The 18515-nt window shown below is 44.2% G+C and overlaps 1 protein-coding gene across 1 annotated transcript; it reads right to left on the bottom strand.

Moving 5' to 3' along the window:
- Window positions 1-1725: 1725 nt before the first annotated feature.
- On the bottom strand, window positions 1726-6103 carry LOC121593498 (pupal cuticle protein Edg-78E-like). The gene is made up of 2 exons (XM_041915871.1): window positions 5948-6103; window positions 1726-2778 (listed from the first exon to the last, which is right to left on the bottom strand). Exons 1-2 carry the CDS (start codon window positions 5957-5959, stop codon window positions 2380-2382), a joined length of 411 nt encoding a protein of 136 aa, XP_041771805.1. The 5' UTR covers window positions 5960-6103; the 3' UTR covers window positions 1726-2379.
- Window positions 6104-18515: the final 12412 nt, after the last annotated feature.

Below are 18515 nucleotides of genomic sequence, written 5' to 3'. Positions count from 1 at the left end.
TTTTAGCGATAAGCTGCTATGCGTTCTCTGTTTGTCTACTTTGCTGCAGTAACGATTTCATTGCTTATGTTGCGCGTTTCGGTTGATTTCGACAAATGCAGATGTTACTACAGATACGATTCCAAAATCGGTTTCAGGGTGGATGCGGGTATCGTCCCCAGGCTCAATTCCGGCATCGGCCCCAACATCGATGTCGGGATCGATTCTACTTTCAATTCCGGTATTGGTTCTAGGTTTGGTTTGAAATTGGAATCGCTTTTAGAATATCAATTGGAACTGGAATTGGATACTGCGGATAACCAGTGCCTACCACTTAAAAGAATGTTGGTTTTATCCTGCCAAGCCTAATAATAAACTAAATTATTATTGAACTAGCAATGGCATAGTATGTCCTGAGTACTAGGCGATCCTGGTCCTGGAGGGAGATCCAGATGACGTTATAAATCTGCAAAGTTTTTTAGAACTAGATTACCCACTCAGCAATATGTTAAACAAACAGTAGTTATAGCCAGTAAGTAATGAAGTATTTAAGTAAGTCAATGCAAACCTCAGATAAGGATCGATAATTCCGCAAACTAAGCGAGCGCTTAGGACATGAAGCACGTGCTTACCATTAACGTTGATAAGAACTTTCACAGAATCATTCAAAATTATGTCATGCAAACAAAGCTATCTCTCATGTAGTTGTCGCATGGTACAGCATTTTTCCTTTCTAAAGCTTTTATACAGCACAACCACTAATGAATCCACTAGATCCTCCCGCGACCATTAGTAATCGAAAGGGCGTTCTCATCAACCACGCCAGCCCCCGGGTGTGCCCCATGCGTCCACTCGCATCCCATTTGGCCGATGACGATGACGAATGCATAATGCCGGGAAAGCTTTTCCCTTCAACCCATTCCGACAGTGCCCTGAAATATGATCGTCTCTCAACTACGACCTAGTGACGGGCAGGAAGGGGGATGAGTTATGTCATCTCGATGCTATCTTTCGCGCACTGTGATTGCTTTTCCTCTTCTTCTACATTTCCCTTTCATTTGGATCGTCTGCCACGATCGCTCGACGATTGCGGGGCATTTGATCTTTGCTCTGCTCCGCGTGTATTTGTTTGCCTTCTTCTGTACCCACTCAAACCCGCTAATCAAACGATCGCGATCGCCCGTCGGCGGAGATGTGTTTGGCATGCAAAACATTCTCTATCAAAACGACCCGCCGTTTTCCTTGTCGTCGCGTTGTGGTTGTGGTTGCTGTATTTTATGATGTGATCTTTTTGCTCCGTTTTCTTTCACTCGTTTCGATCTGTTTGCAGCAGATTCCGCCAACGGGAACGGGGGTTAAGGTTTGATCATTGCGTTTCTGTTGGTCGTGTTTGCTTCACACTGCACGTACGACACTGCTGGGTGGGATGCGTTTGACGCTCTCGTATGTTAGACGTTTCGATTGCTTCTGTTCGGGTTGCCGCCAAGAAAAAGAAGGAGGAAAGTGACCTCTAGCCTTAAACTGGAGATGTTGAGCAACAGCAACGCAGCCAGACGGCATTACCACGACCACACCAATCGTGATCGTGAAGGGTTGTGGCATTTTGCAGCATAGTCGGCGCACCGTTTGCGCGCTATTTTATGGAAACACATTGCTTGAATTTACTTTCTTCAGCGCTAGAGGTGAACGTTCTCTTAAAAATAAACCCAGTACCCCGTAGTAAAAGAAACACAACAAAATGGTTCGTATTTTTTCACAGACGTTTGTAAATGAACTAGTCAAAATTATGTACAAAAGTATTACAGCTTCGCAGTAAGTGTAGTGTGGTGTAAGAGAATTGAAAACAAAAAAGAGGTGGACGCCTTGCCTGCTGTCCTACGTCTGATGGTTCGCTTAGTTAGTGGCTTTGCCTTCCGTTTACGTGGGTTGTTCTTATCATTCTTTTTCCGGGGATGCTGTTGCCATTTTTCCCTTCCTCTACTTTCTAGTGTAGTGTGTTTCTCTGTGTGTGTAGTAAGTGTACGTTTTTTTTTTGTAAGAATCTTTCTTCTAACCTCGTTTTGCTCTCCTTTTCCCCTTTTGTCGATAACGTTTTCTTTCGGCAATACTCTCGCTCTTCGGGAAGGCTTGATGGTGTGTTCTTGCTGTGTTGTTGCATCGTGCAGCGGCTGGCTGCATGTGAGTATGTGCACAGGTCACAGTGAAAACGTGGCTTTTCACCATAAAATCTCATACTCCGCACACGCTGGTGTGTACGCACCGTGTCGCACTTGCTCTCTTCTCTACGCTGGCTTGCTTACTGTCTACCATTCTTCCCTTCCCTATTGCTCTCAATGACTGATGCAGATTTAGTGACGGCTGCGTCAACTTCCCAACTGCTCCGCTCGCCCGTTCTGCTGCTTACTGCAGAGCCTGCAGTCTGGCGATTTCGGCCTCCAGCGCCTGGATGTTGAAGTTCGGGTCGTCCTTGGGCGGGTTGGCGCGGATGAACTCGAGCGTCTTCAGCACGTGGGCCGGGACGGGGCCCTCGCGCGGCAGATGGTCACCCTGCGGCTGGTAGCCGTTCTCGTCGGCCACGTACGTCAGCGAGATGGGCGTACCGTCACGGTCGGTCCACGAGGCGGAACCCTGCGCCGACTGGCCACCGACGCCCTGCTCCTGGGCGCGGATACCGTTGCTCGTCTCGTAGTTCCACTGGTACGAGCCGTCCGGGTTGACGACACTGTCGGAGCTCAGCACCTGCGCATCGGCGTCCGGGTTCTGGGCGACGGCAACGGCGGCCAGGGCAGCAATGACGAACTGGAAAACGGGGTTGAAGAGAAGGCACATTAGATTGGGGCCTGTCTGCCTGCACCTGCTTCACGCGAGTACCACTCATCGGACACTCCTGTTTTTGGACAAAACAACGTGACACAACATCCTAACACCAAACACACCCTGTCCTTGAGTATTCCAACGGTTTGGACGACCGAGCTGGACAGCAAACAAACAAACAAATCGTGCGCGTATCAAGATCGAGACATCTTCCTTCCTGTTGATGTGCCAAGGGCGTCACGATACACGTGACATACAGACATCTCCACGCGGCAAACTCAACAATCACTTGAATGCATTTTTAAGTGATGCATTTTTCCAGCCGATTCAAGATGATCAATCATTCCACCGGGGCCGATCGAGTCGTGGACGTATGTTGTGTGTTAGCTAGACTTCTATTCCTGGTCGTATGCATAATTGCTGGCATCATCATCGCAATCATCATCGCCCTGCATCTACACATCCGACACACATCGGTGGTGGCCATCCGCTTTGATAGCGGGTAATTGAAGCCGATTACTTCCCTTCCCCTTCCAGAATCCACCGATCATCATTAGTGTCGACGTTTCATTGACAACTGCTTATCGTGGTGGCGCGAACGCAAGACAGGTGCGTTTATGAGCCCTCATCGATGAGTCAACCATCATCGATCTCAGTGGTAGTTTTTTTAGTGGCTGTAAAGTAGCCTCCCCCCCCCCTTTGTACAAATCCAACTGATCGATGTTTTGTTTGGCCCATTCATCAACACACAACCTCGGCTCGTATAGAATGTATGGCGCTTTCGAGGAGTTTCGAGGAGGAGAAGGCATTAAAAATAGCATCATCTCAGAATTGGAAGGTCGCTGGTCGTTTTAAGCGCGAGGTTAATTTAAGGAATGAACATGCGATCGAAAAAACAAGTGTCATAAAAACAACAACATCTGACTGATCGTTCCTCATCGGCTGGTTGGTGTGATTGGGCAAGATTGGGCTTTTTCGCATCGGACGGTGACTAGAATTTCGTGCGCATTCGATGTTGCTGTGCGCGTTGACTATCAAATAACAAAGCAAAGAGAGGGAGGGTCGTTTCAATCCCCGGACGAATGAATCGTGCGATGGCGCTTGATTGCATTTTGGGCAGTACACGGCGCACGGTCAAACGCGGTGACGCTCTAACGCCAACTGCGCTGCCATGGGAAGATTCGTGGCACAGTTTCACAGCAAGATCTCCCCGGCTTGATCCGGTGGGTGGCATGGGTAGGTGTGCAACTACTTCTGGTTGCTGCTACCACTCTCATCGTCGCCATTGTTTAGGAAATTCGATTCTTTTGTGTTGAGAGAAATATGCAGTTGCACTAGTTTTTCTCCCACGCTGGTGTGTGTGTTTTTTTTGGTGATGGTGCTCTGTTGTGCTGCCACTTAATTGGGCGGCAAAGGGTACACCTACACACACACACACACACACACACACACACACATGGGCTAATGTACGTTTTGTTTGATTTTATGTAAGCAAGCTTTGCCAAACAAGCAGCCAAAGGAAGGAGGGAAATCGTCGTCGTGGAAATCGTTTTGCTTCCGTGCCCAGATGCAATACATGGGCATCCAACCCACCACCGCCACCCATTGCACAAGACAGCGATAATGGGCGAGCGTCTGGTTCAAGGTGATGACTTACGGTGATGTTGGCGCCGTAACTGCCCGCGACAACATTGTTGCTGTACGCCGAACAAGATTTGTTTACCGTGTGGCATATGGGGACGATAGATGGAGAGAAAGATTGCATGTTTTTTTTGTGTTGCTGTTGTGTTGCTGTATGTATGTTGAGTTTAGTTGCGCTTAGAAACGATGACAACGATAGCATGCTGAGATATTGTCAGGCTGCTTATGATCGTGAAAATTGTACAGCGCTTTTCGTTGTACTATGGCCAGACGTTAGAAACGAAGCGTTTGGAGTTAGCGTTCGTGTCTAATCAACAATCTTGATTAGTGTAACTGAGACGTCTGTTTTCATTATGCTTGAATTAATGTGCAGATTTCATTGTATTAAAAATTTTGAATTCAAACGCATAGGAAAATTTAAAAAAAAATTAATGACTTCAAATTTTGGTATTAAAATGAGTGATGCTTCTCTAAAAATGTTGAAGAAATTCATGTTTTCCAAACTTTTTTTACACCCTGAAAAATTACTATTATTTTGCATTAATTTCGCAAAATAATATTTTAAGAGTTTCTACAGACTTTTACTTGCATCTCCGAATTAAATTCGAGACTATTTGATTAACTCTCAAGGATCTATTTGCATATTGTTGAAGATATGAACATCATGGACACATGTGACATTTGCCGTCGGTTCATTTTAGTCAAATGCATGGAGATGCAAACAACCAGAACCATAAATTGAGTCATGTTCTCTTCAAAGTATTAATGTACTTCTACTTAAATCAAAGTGGTCAACGATTATTATTTCTAATTCAATAGTATTGCTCTTATTTACATCAAACGTGCACTTTATGAGATTTGAAGCCGTGCAATGGTAGTTAAGCAAACATATTGCTCCTGTGTTTAGCAATCAAAATAATGTTTGTGTTGGGTGAAAAAGATATCATTCTAATGACTTGAAAGTACATAGGAGGAATTATTTCTAATTTGTTTAATAGAGGATCCCAATGAAACTAAATAGTTCAACACTTTACTAGCTCATTGCACAATTGATGTACTGAGAGGCATAAATGTCCTTCCAGTTTGAATATCTACGATGTTAGTTACTGAATTAAAACTCTCTAAAACATTGATTTCTTGACCACAAGATGTATCAGGTATAAATAATCCAATAACTGAGATAAACAATTTGCAATAAAGCAAACATCAGCTCCATCACTAATTGCTTAACGAAAATTATTCCACAACACAGCTCTTTTGAAGAAGAGTTCACTCATGGCTATGTTCAGCTCCTAATCACACAAAAGTCTCCAATGTCCAAATCCACTAGCACACAACAAGCACACAACAGCAAGATCTAACTGAACCAAACGAAACAAAAGCGAGATGCTCCTTTTGCGCGAATATCCTTTTGTTGCTTGCACACCGCCACCAGAATCCCGACGCAGAATGATGACTCTTCCCCCCTGAGCCAACCATAAAAGCAGCGATCCAACGGGAACGGAAAACTCACCACTCGGAACATGTTGTTGCGTTGTTGTTGTTGTTGTTGTGTATGCGAAACTCGGTTGTTTCAACCGCGAAAAACTGACCAAAACTGATTTTACGCTAAACTAACCACCGTAGGCAGAGAGGGTACGTCTGTGACTGATCCGTTGGTTCCCAGGGGCCACGTTTTTATAAGCCGGCGTGCGGCGAAGAAAGTCACGGCAAAAGAACCCACCACCCTGGGCCGTGAGGTAAGAATGAGCGGGATGGGGCGAAGAAAAATGAAAACGAAAGAAAAAGATGTGTGTTAGTACGTGCGCGATCGGTTAAGAAGCTCTCGACAAGATGGATTTAAAAGGGAGGAGAAACACAGCAACGAAAACGACAGTAACAACAACAGCAACGATGACGACGACGATGATGGCGAGTAAACGGTACCGACTACTGCCTGCCTGCCGCGCTACTACCGAACGCGCAACTACCCTACTGCGCTTGGAGGGAGAAGGAACCGAATCTTACCACCCGGGGCCCGATCGGTTTTGGGCCGCGTGTGTGGGGAGGAATGGAAGGATGGTGAGCGTAAGCGGGTGCCTGGTTGGGGAGGAATGGGGTTGGGCTTGAAGGCTGCCTTGGTGTCTCATCGACGGTCGTGATCGTTGGTCGAGAGGGAAGACGATCGACGACAGGGACAGAGCCGCGCCGAGTCGTCATCCTCGTCATGACACCCATTGATGATGGGAAGGATTTAAGCAAAAAAAAAAAATACATGGAGGAGGATGACGACGGCAACTGTGTGTCTGTGCGTGCATTGTGCGCAGAAGTGGGAGCTGAAGGAGCAGCAGCAGCAGAAGTAACGATGATCGCAAATCGAATCCGCCACCGAAACGACGCGGCCGAATGCAAACGACGGGAAACCCTTAACAAAAAAGATAGATGCTTTGGGACAGTTTTGCGAACGGAGATGGAGGGGAGGGGAAAGAAAAGAAAAAGAAGCAACTCAAACCTTTCATGGAGGTTTGGGGGGTAGGTGGGATAAAGGTGTATATGTTGTAAATGAAGGTGTACACGCGAGGCAAGCATCTTTGGCGGAGACTAACATTAGCCGTTGGAGGCTGCCTCCCCCGAGGTGCTGTACTGGCGCAAATGAAAGAGGACAGGGTGGAGTAGCCTGAAGAGGGTGATACAAAAAAGTGCATCCATAGTGGTGGTACTGCAAGGGGAAGGGCGCAAACATAAGAGTAAATGTTCGGGCGCGCGCGCGCACATTGCTGCTGCTCGCGGCGCACCGACACACACACACACGTACACATTTAGTTACAGGCGTTAACATCTCGACCTTTTTGGCACGGTTTGCGGCCCAGGACGAGTGGTGATGATGCCGAAGATCATGCCGATGTGGAAGGCCTGCGCAACAGTCCTCCTCAGTGCGAGCGTGAGCGAGACAGACCCGCGACGATTAGATTTCCTACCCGTACGGTTTGAACGGCAAAGTATGACGTGTTTTTTTTGCTGCTTTGGTTGTTAAATGTTGTTGCTGCTTGTGTTTTATTGTTTAGGTACGTTTCAAAACAAAACCTCAGTTGGTCAGATTAAGTCTTGTTTGGGAGAAAGGGAAGGCGAAGAGTGATGTTTGGGGTGCAACTCTTCTGTGGTGAGCGAAATTGAGGAATTTTAATGATTTGAAGACATGATGGTCCAATTGGTCCAACAGCAGAAAAAAGAAAGACCAATTGCATACACCCAACACACACACACACACGAACACAGTCGGGAGCAGAGAATGATGAATGAAACCGATACAACTCGGCCGCCGGTCGAATTACATGCACGGAAAGGTTCGTCGCTCGCTCGTACATACTCCGCTCATTGAAGTCTTTTGAATGGCGTTCGGACCGCTTCTCAGTGTATTTATTTCGTCGCCGTTTTTTTATTTTCGTTTCGGTTTTCGTTTATCATTGCAAAAGAAACTACTACGGAGCAGAAATTCACACCGCCGACAAATTCTCCGTCCGCTGATGATGCCCGGGAGGTCCCGCGCTTGCTTTTTGGGTGGGGTTTGGGTCTTCTTTTTTTTGCAAAACAGACAAAAAAATAATAGTTGCACTTGGGCTAGTTGTACCGCACCGAGTGGGCTGGGGACCGGGCGTCACGGTCTCTAGTTGCTCGTAACGTAACCGAAACCGATTTACACATCGGTCATTTTTGACCTGCAAACCCCGCAACCTGAGATCAGCTGCACCAAGCAAGCGGCATGCGCGCATGCATCCGAGGTGAGGTGACCTAAAAAGCTGTGCAGACTCCCAGCGCACGAAAGGGAGACAGCAGCAGAGAGAGAGAGAAAGTGAGCTAAAATTATGGCAGCGCATCTTTCTTAACGATGTCCTGGGGCTGATTTCGTCCTCGAAATAGCTCCTCATCTTCACGTGTGGCCGTGTGCGCACGGTATACTTTTGGGTTCGTCTTTGGGCTCTAGCCTTGAGGTTTTTGCCTTCTTTTTTGGCGGTTGTTGCTGGTGCTTTTTTATCGTCGGGTCATCCTGTATAGGGGCGTGAAAGGTAGCGAAGCGTAATGGGAAAACATATTTTTGGCAAAAGGACGACCACGACGACGATGACAACGCAGTCAAATGTCAAAGCACTTCTTCGGGAAGGTTCATCGGTTTTCGGGGGGTCATCCAAACCGTTCCTAGCAACAGGCAGCGGGGACAGCGATTTGCAACACTTAATCATCGAGTGTCGATGATTTTGTGAGTAGAAAAGATGTCTCACCTCGGGGCGGGATCATGGCAGGCGCATGGAATGTCACATAAATCTTCGCCCCGCTTCGCCGCTTAAGTACATTATTAAGTCAATGAGCATGCGGGTCCACGTAAACGTTCATGTAAGGCGCAACCAAACGCACAACCAAAACGGAAGCAGAATCGGTTTGCCGAACGGTGTGCCGGCACGATCGTAATCATAAATCAACCACGGCCACATTTGACCTCTTGCGTAATGCCTGGTGTGGTCTCGGCTCGCGTTTTCTTCCGATGCTTTGGTGTGCTGGTGGACATTTCGACCTATAAACTATTAGCCAGATTTATGCCACACGAACAGGAGAAGAGGAGGAGAAAACCAAGTGCAACATAACTATCGCACCAAAAAATCGACCATCATGGATCGGTTTCCTGTTTGCGCTTGCGCTTGTTGCAGTCATTTCCCAGCGGAACTGATAATTCATTCATCAATTGGTCCAGTTGCGAACAATGGCCGGGTGAATGGTAACCTTTTGGATTTTGGACGGACGGGTATTATTCAATTCGGTTACGTTCTTTCCGTCTCTCTCTCTTTCTCTTCCGGATGAAACGATCCTCGGACGATGAAAGTTTGTGGCAGTGGGTGATCAACGTGGATGAGGTTGCAAATTCTTGCTTTTTATTGCATAGTTATAGGGCAGTCCTCGGGGCAGCTAAATGGCATTGATATTTGCCAAAAAGAGGGTTATTTATTTAGGCAATTCGAGTATGATATTTATGCGTGAAAGTTTTTCCAGGTCGACAATGTTTGCAGCATACGGAGTATAAATGATTGTTTATTTTACTGAATTACTGAAGTGCAAATTAAATACAAAAATAAATCATTTTGTGTGTTTGTTTACGATTTATTTATTAAAAAGAATTTAAATAAAAACGCCTGTGCGGCAAACCGTCAACGCCGAAAAGTTGAGCTGCATTCTTTATCCAAGCTCCAGCGTTGATGAACTTTCGGACAACCCATGTCCATGGATAAACTTTTCCTTTCCTTTTTTCTCAACCCTTCGTGTCAAGGTGCACGGTCGCAGTAAATTGTCGAAATATTTTCGGCACCATTCGGCTTTAGCACATTTCATTTTATTATGCGCGATAATTCAAGGTACCTGCGGCGCTATGCTATTGACGACAATTTATGATGCAAAAAAAAAGAGTGATCGTGAAAATGAAACGCGCTAAAGGTTATGCTCGGAAGATGGGCTGCGAACGTAAATAATGCATTATCAACCGGTACACTACTGCTGCCGGCGAACCAAAGCGACCGAAAAGTGTGTCCACCAAACGAAGTAATGTTCAAAATAACCTTTAAAATTGGTAGCAAAAAAAACTGCTATAAATACTGCACTCATACGATTAGTTTTTATATTTTTGATATTTAACATGCGTCCGACTAGTGAGTGGTCTATTATTTTGTATGTATGCCTATTTTAACAACATCCATTCAAACGCATCAGATTGATTAAAGGTCAAGAATTGTATTTCCACTAAATAATTGCAAACAGCGTGCCACTTGCCTTGCAGTTCAGCTTCCGTCATTAAGTTCAGCCACGAGCTACCACTCGCACAGGTGTTGCTGGTGCTAAAAATGGGACTTTGCGTCTGTAGATCACGACGGGGAAGATAATTTCGATAGCCACCGGCGTCTGGCGACGAACCTGAATGTGGCGCTTACACGTGTGTTTGTCATGCTTGCTGTTTGAGGGGTGATGCGTTGCTAATAACCATCTTATTTGCACTTTGAAAAGTAAGGAGTCTCATCAATAATTCTAAACACGTCTCGATCGGGCCCCAACAATTTACTCCAATCATAGACACACACACACACACACACACACACACACACACACACACACACACACACACACACACACACACACACACACACACACACACACACACACACACACACACACACACACACACACACACACACACACACACACACACACACACACACACACACACACACACACACACACACACACACACACACACACACACACACATTAACTCCCCCTTCTAATGAGTCTCTATGACGGTCCTGTGGCGCTGGAAACTCGCCAAACTGGTACCGAATGCTAATCGTGCGCGAGATGAGTCTGCGGTGCAGTTTTTCATAAATTAATGATCCATTTTAGGTGCTTACAGGCAAGCACGAACGATCGGCTGCAACTCGGCACGAGATTAAAGTGCACCAACGAGCTCCCAGTGAGCAGTTGCAATACAAATATTGACTTCTTGGCAGGGTAATTTAACTAATTAACACCGGCCACGGCAACGGCTAACGAGTGTGTTGATTTTCGGCACCTGACATTTCTGGTGTCAAGCTTATGGGTTTTTTGTTCTTCAAATATGAGTTCCAGCAACAAAAAAGGGAAACAACAAGTGCCACTTTGCCGTTAAGGTGAGAGGTAAACAATGCGTACGAGTGTTTGGATTTTTTTTTGTTGATAATATTGACATTAACACACGCCAAACAGCAGAACGAGCGACTGGCCACTTGTGAAGTAGTTCCTTTTTAAGCGGCAACAATAATACAGTTGTCAATCATTCCTTTGACTGTTTCTAGGTCAACTCAGTTGGTGGTGCTGTTGGTGTGTCTGAAAATTGAAATTTAATTACTGTGCAAAACACACTCACACACTCATTCCTTTCGGGGGTTATAAATTCTCGCATTTGATCTGATTTTTATTGAACTGTAAACCTCCTGCAGGGAGGCCGTTCTTGCAGCAGCGATCCTCATTCACAGCACAATCGGTCCGGTTTCGCGCACGATTCACGGCTGGAAACCGTTTGAAAGTATCCATAAACTCGCCATTAGCACCCCTTTCCCCCGGGAGGGCCACGAGTGTCAAATTTGCATCCTTGCCCGAGGCGGTTTGAAGAGAGGAGCAACCTTTTTTGTTTGGCTTCGTGGTGGTTGGATCGGTTGGAATGTTAAACCCATTGATCGTGTTTGATCTAGTACATTCGATAAGACATGCCGTGGTGTTGGAGTTTAACAAATTAAATAACTAAAAGTGATAAATCATTTAAAACGTTGTGTAAGAGCGATTGCTGAGCCTTTGCAGTGCAAGAGATTTGAATGAAACATAAAGCGATGAGCCTCATTTTTTAATCTATCACTTTAAGCGCAAGGTAACGCATCGAATCGTCTTTGTATGTGCCAATACGCTGACCAATTTAAACCGCAAATACACGCGTCTGCAAATACGCCAAGAAAGCAGCTCACTTTCATCGCTTGGCCCCGTAGCATGATCATAATAACCAAGGCAAAAAGTAAAGCCAACAATTTTTCATCTTCAATCCTCATCGCTCGTAGCACACAGTACGCCAAATCTCGCTTGTATTTAATTTATCGTCATCAGATTAGTAGAAGCTAAGCGTTGGGTGTTGAGGTGAACCGGTTGGTTGCAAATTTGCTATGTGTGAGCGGGACAGAGTACGCTCAAAAGGTGTTAAAATTGAGTTTGTGATAAAACTAAAATATTGTTTGATTAAATACCAGTTGTTTGTACGATAGAAAGATGCTGAAATGGTGAGGACACTGCAAGGGAAGCTAAATAAAGGGGTACGGCTACTTGAAACCGGCTGTACGATCGTCATCATCAACCGTACAATGCACGAGGCTGCAAGCGCGCCCAAGCCACTCATTCGCACGTCGTAAAGATCAATATTTGCATAAGATGCATTTTTAATTCCCACTGTCCCGCCATCCTGATCTAGCCGGCCAGGTTGTGACAGTATTTCACGCGCCAGCAACAAGAACAGAGAGAGAGGGAGGGAATGAGAAACGAATGCTGTCGTTATAAAATGATTGCTTGTTAAATGGCGCATTGAACAAGGGCTGAACATCCAAATTGCATTCATTGGTCTGTCTCGCTTTCCATCTTGCTCTTTCGCTCTGATTCTCTTTCTTGAAAGAATTTGATGTACATTCCATCATTTGGGTCGCCAGCAACGTCCTTGATTGGTATGCGATCCATTCTGTCGCAGCTAAGAAACGCATTCACACGTCCAACCAAAAACACACCCGCTCAGATTAAAACCCTCTGTGTCTGTGTATGCGCGCACACCGAAAGAATGCATCGTATCGTTTTATTGTTTCATGACGCATTTTCTAGCATTTTCCAGCACACTTTTCGGAAACGCCAAACCCGAAATTAATGCACTTTAGGTAACCCCCTAAACAAAACAAAAAACCTTTATTTTCCCACAGCGCAGCGGACGAAAAGTGGCCAGTCGGTGCCGGGCGCATTGTCACCGGCTGAAAGGCTGAGTTTACTGTGACCGTTTGTTGGGCTTAATGTGTGTTCGCACACAGACAACGGTTTTCAGTGCTTGTGGCCACTGCGGAATGAATGGGCTTTGCGCACCCCTTGCATTTCGCGGTGAGACATTGCTAGGTGGAATCGCATGCTACTTGACAAATCGCACATGTAATGTAAACGGTGCTGCTCCGGCGATGACCGTGAAGTTGAGAGTGGAGCAGAAGCATTAAAAAAAACAGCAAAGAAGGGTGTGAATAATGGACCGGCATGGTGGATGTTTTGTTGGAATGGTTTGTTTTCGTGCGGTTGAGAAAGATAAAATGTGAGTTGAGTGATGCTGATGATACGCTATCAGATGTAGGCGAATTAACTGCGAGCGATTTTCGTGTTTTGTTTAATGCGAAAGGCGTGCAAACGGCGGAGTTTGGCGGTCTTTAGTTGCTACAGATACAGATAGTGTCAGCGGGTGGAATGGATCGGTTAAGCTGTTGTCATTTAGATAAGAGAGCTGAGAAAGATGAGTTGTTTGAGTGATGGTTATGGTTTTGGGCAAGCAAAAGAAAGAGTTAAACGATTGGATTATCTATGAAGTATCATCGTTGATATAATCACCAGTTTCAATGCAATTTGTTTGACTTTATTAATTATTTTCCGTCGTGAGATAAGTGACGATTTTGCATAGTCAGCATTCACTGCATAATAGTGATGCGCGTCGCATTCCGAACCTGCCAGGTGCGATCCGTTCCAGCATGCAAGCATCCGGACCGCGATCCTTATTTTTAACCCAAGCAGGTTCAAATTGAACCAGTTGCTTCCACCGTTCTTTGCGATCCGACCTGAACCGGGTGTTATCAACGATCTTATCGGTCCGATCTGAACCGGCTGCTCTCAGCGTTCTTTGTGATCTGTGCTGGGCCGGTTGCTCTCAGTGCTTATTGAAAGCAAGTGAAAGCACGACATTATACTCTCTTTGTATTGATGAGCCGGTTTGCTGTGAACAAATCATCCAGGTTCAATTTAAACCTGTTTCTCTCAGTGTTCTTTTCGATCCGGTCTGGAACGCTCGATGATCTGCTCTCTTTTATACGATGAGCCAATTTGGTACGTACAAAGGAAGCAAGTAATATTTGAATCTTTCTCTCTCAGCGTTCTTTTCGTTCCGGTGTTCTCTTCTATTTTGCTTCTTTCTAGTATGGATACAGAGAAGGATAGAGATTTGTGATTGGTGGGAAGATAATCGCCAAAATTTAAAGAGACAATCCTGCACTAGCGATAAAAGCAATGAATGAAATGTTTCTCTTCTGCCATATGGATGTTATCAGTATAGGTGCGTTATTTGGACTGGATTGTGGTAGTCAATGAATTGCTATGTGTTGGGTACTAAGCTCGTTTGAATTTTTACCTGTTATCTTCTTTGTGCAACTAAATATTTAGGGTGCATGACACGTTTAGCCTTCTAAAACAATTTTTTTAACGCCGTTTATCGCTCCGTGAAATAGCGCTATTCTTATGGACAATTAAAGTGCACTACCGGACACTTGCACCCCGGGACACTTGCAAAATTTCATATTTGATAATTTTATTTAGAAGTATAAAAAGGGAATAATGATTATTTTTTGTAAAAATAAAAACAACAAAATGCCTTAACCTCTTAATGAAAAAGGAATTGTATAGCGTGTTACTTAAGTTAAGCGTTTTTCTTTTAGTAGAAGAATAGTTTTACACATTCAGTAAACTATTATTTAGCTTTGTTTTAATTGAAACTGTGTGATTATTACGCAAAAAATGTATTACACAATGTTCAATAAATGCTTTCAAGTTATCCATACATAAAGTGAGCAAGTGAAAAAAGCGTAACCATGGCAGGTCCTCTTGAACCTCCGTTCCGCGTTCCGTTCTTTTTCTCCAGATAGGTAGGTTCGTTCCGTTCCTCAATTATCGGAACTATTCTCATCACTACTGCATGATGTTTAAATAAGGTAAAAAATAAGCATGTAAAGGCCGTGGTACATTGTCCGTACTCGCTAGTGTAATTTTGATTTTCACTAGCGCATTTGGCGGCGGCTGGTGGAAGCTTTTTTTGATCATCGAGGGAATGGTCGTGCTGGATCTCAAATTTAAGTAGTTTTTCCACCATTTTTGATGCGAAAATGGCTGAATTACTTGCACAACATATTTATCTATCAATTAAAAAGCTTTTTCAGTCCTTTTTCAGCTAAGTAAAAAACATAGAAGAATAACATATTTTCAGAAACGACTTCAAATTGTTTGGCAAAATGCTTCGGTCGGTCGCCGCCTGATGCGCTAGTGAAAATCGAAATTAGACTAGCGAGTACGGACAATGTCCCCGGCCTTAATATGCTATCCAAAAAGTACTCCCTTTACCCATGACTGCTACCTCAACACATCTCGCATTCAGTAACAAAACAATATGCACTTCATTATTTAGCCAACCTCCCCAGAGGAAAAACGGAAAAAGTTGCAACACCAAAAACATTCGCCCACAAAAATAAGGCACGGAACACGTAAAACAGCAGCAGCACAACAAAAGAAGCCACCAACAGCACCGGCAACACTGCTGCTTAGGCAACGTTTGGTAAAGCGGTAACAACTATTAGCAATTCGCCTGCCACTTTACTGGGATTGTTGATCGTTTTCTTCGCTCGCCCGAAAACTTGAGCAACTTGGGCGAAACAGGGAAAATCTCCTCGCAATCACCATAAGCTGACCATCAGCATCGGTGGGTGATGGCCATTGCTGCATTTTATATTCGACATCGCATGCTAGCGCCATGTACCCCATCTGGCGGCGAGCAAAATGATGAGCGATTGTGAATGACGGGAAGCGCTAAAGGTGTTGTCCAAGATCACTTTTGTGCTGTATTTATTTTGGCAGAGTACTAATAGGAATTGAAACCGCCAGCAAGACAATTGGTTTTCTAAGCTAAGCTTGCGGTAGAGTAGTCATAAATCATGAGGAAGTTGGCTCAAACGACTACTTACAGTCCACCCCCAGATTCGCATCACTTTGAACGATAACATCTTTGACACTTTAGGCAACTGAAGCAGCACCAAGCGCAGCAGCAGCAACAGCATCATCATCAACAATACGTGCCGATGAAGATCGACGATACAAATGGTCGTGGGCGGAACAAAACCTTCACCCTTCGTGGGCGTCCCACAACTCCGTCGCAGCAAGCGGGAAATGCAACGCGAGCTCAACTACCAGACGACCTTACCAATTATGCTTCACGGTGTACTGCGATTCTTGCCAGCAACTCGCAGACGAAATAGCACCTCCGTTTTACCACCTTCTCCCAGTTTCCATCTTCGAGTGGCTGTCTAGCATTCAGCACTCGATCACTCGGTTATCTGCACACCCACCACCAGCCACGGGTACGGTAAGCGAGTAAAAGAACTTTCCATTCCCTCATGCACACTCCAACCGTCGATCTACCAGCTGTTGCGGTCTTTTTCTATCCCAGCACCGTTGCAGTTCTAAAAGTGCAAAGTGTCTTTTGCAAATCATTAATAAAAACCCTTTTTCCATCGAAGGTGAAGCTTTGGCCCGGGGAAGCTTTTATTACAAGCACTGTGGGACTGAGAGAGTGAAGACTGTGGGTTGTGAGATAGAAGCCCCCGGAGGGTTTGCTGTCTTGGGGGTTCCATCAACGGCCACCAATAAACATGTGTCGCGTTGTTGCCGCCCGCTTGTACTGGGTAAAGTGAACCGACAAATGACGGACGGGCGGGAAGGGGAGAAAAAAATTGGAACGCGTTGGCGGCTGTTACGGCTGATGTTTGCTTAAGAGCGTCAAATGTCTCGCTTGCGATGCGCCACCGTGCTCGTGTCGTTGGAAGTTGTCTGCAGAGGTGATGGTTTGGTTTGGAAGGAGGATTGTTGAATAAAATGTGCATTTTATATGCACTTTCTTGATTGTTGTGGACAAAAAGCATGACGGATGGCGTAAGAGCTATTACCGGCAGCAGGAGAGTGAGCATGATCGAGTGAGATGTTTTTTTTGTTTTGTTTTAGGACAATTATTCACGGTTTGTCAAAATCAAAATCAAATAAAATTTACAATATTTTTTCATATGGTTAGATGCATTGGCAAGCTATCAAAAATGCAACTAATTTTTACGATAGCTTTGATCTTTTTTTCATAAGCTGTAGCTGCATCGAGCTCGCAAAAAAGGAAATAAACTGTGATGTTTGGTTAAAAAACAAGTCTGTAGGACTAAAGTAGCCGATTTGTTGTGGCAATTATTAACGCTTAATTCAAAAATAAATCATCCAACACACATTTGTTCTGATCAACTAGTGCTACCGCTCATCTAGCTTGTAGTTTTACCTATTAAGTAAAAATCCTGTAACAATTAAATTAAATATCTCAAGGGACGATCTGACGATCAGATGACAGAAAAATCGAATTACTATTTTTTTATTAATGTTTTAACGTTGTTGTTACGAATACGCCACGGCCTAGTAAGGCTATAACAAAACTATCTTCAGACTTTGTGTCATGTAATCTGTATGGCTGAATTCGTGTTAAACAGCACATAGCTTTTGATAGCAGATTTGTAACCTAATAAGTCTAAAAGGAAACACTTCTTTCTGTCTGTTTCATTATAGTCTTATGCTTTAAAATTTATTGTATTTCACACAAATGTGCACAGTTTTTCCCCGAGTGTCATTCATTCAAGTATTGAAATGCCTATGATAAGGTCTTCAATAAATCTTATTGAATCTTAAATTTGCGTATGATAAGATCTTCAATAAATAAAAACAGCTGATCTTAATGCGCATGTCTTATAAAAAAATGATTTTTACGTACTTAAGAATACCTTTATGAGGGTTTTTTCAAAACAAGTATTAAAAACATAATTTTTGCCCTAATATTGAACAGACAATTTTTTTGAGGTCTTAAAATAAAAATAATGCTTCTTTTGCTAGTACATTTCTAAAACTATAAGAAAGCCGTGTGGATAAGTTCAGTCATAATAAAACTTTATTAAGACATGTTGAAGTTTAAGAGGCATAGGACATAATTCTTGGTTGACTGGCTGGAGAAAGAACCATTTCGAATAGTCTAACTATCCTGCAGTGGAATCAACCAATCCAAAAGGCCACTCAGCCCTTAGACCTTGGATTGCTAACGGTTGTTGTGCCGTTGAAGAGTATGCTTGTCTGATCACTTTAGTCCCTAAAGATCAAGATCGTGAAGTGCAGGCTTAGACTAACAAACAAGTTTTTCGTTTCAAGATTATTGAAAGTTTCACTTAGACAACAACAACAAAACCAATAAAAAGATGAATCGAAAATTCAGAAAAAATGAAGCTTTATCTGTTTTAAAACTTATAAAAAAACATAAAACCTTTTTCCTCAAAACACACAGTGTGATGCGTCATGGCCGCTGGTTTGTCGAGCCCATCTTACCTATCCCAATAAACATAGCTCATTAACGATCTCCGATATCCGATCAATCTTTGGCCACCCCGGCGAGCACAATCCACGTTCCGTGGTTGGTCCAATAT

The sequence above is a fragment of the Anopheles merus genome, chromosome 2L, assembly GCF_017562075.2.
Source record: "Anopheles merus strain MAF chromosome 2L, AmerM5.1, whole genome shotgun sequence".
NCBI classification, from domain to species: domain Eukaryota; kingdom Metazoa; phylum Arthropoda; class Insecta; order Diptera; family Culicidae; genus Anopheles; species Anopheles merus.
Note: the sequence above shows the minus strand (reverse complement) of the source record. Positions and strands in the feature narration are given on the sequence as shown.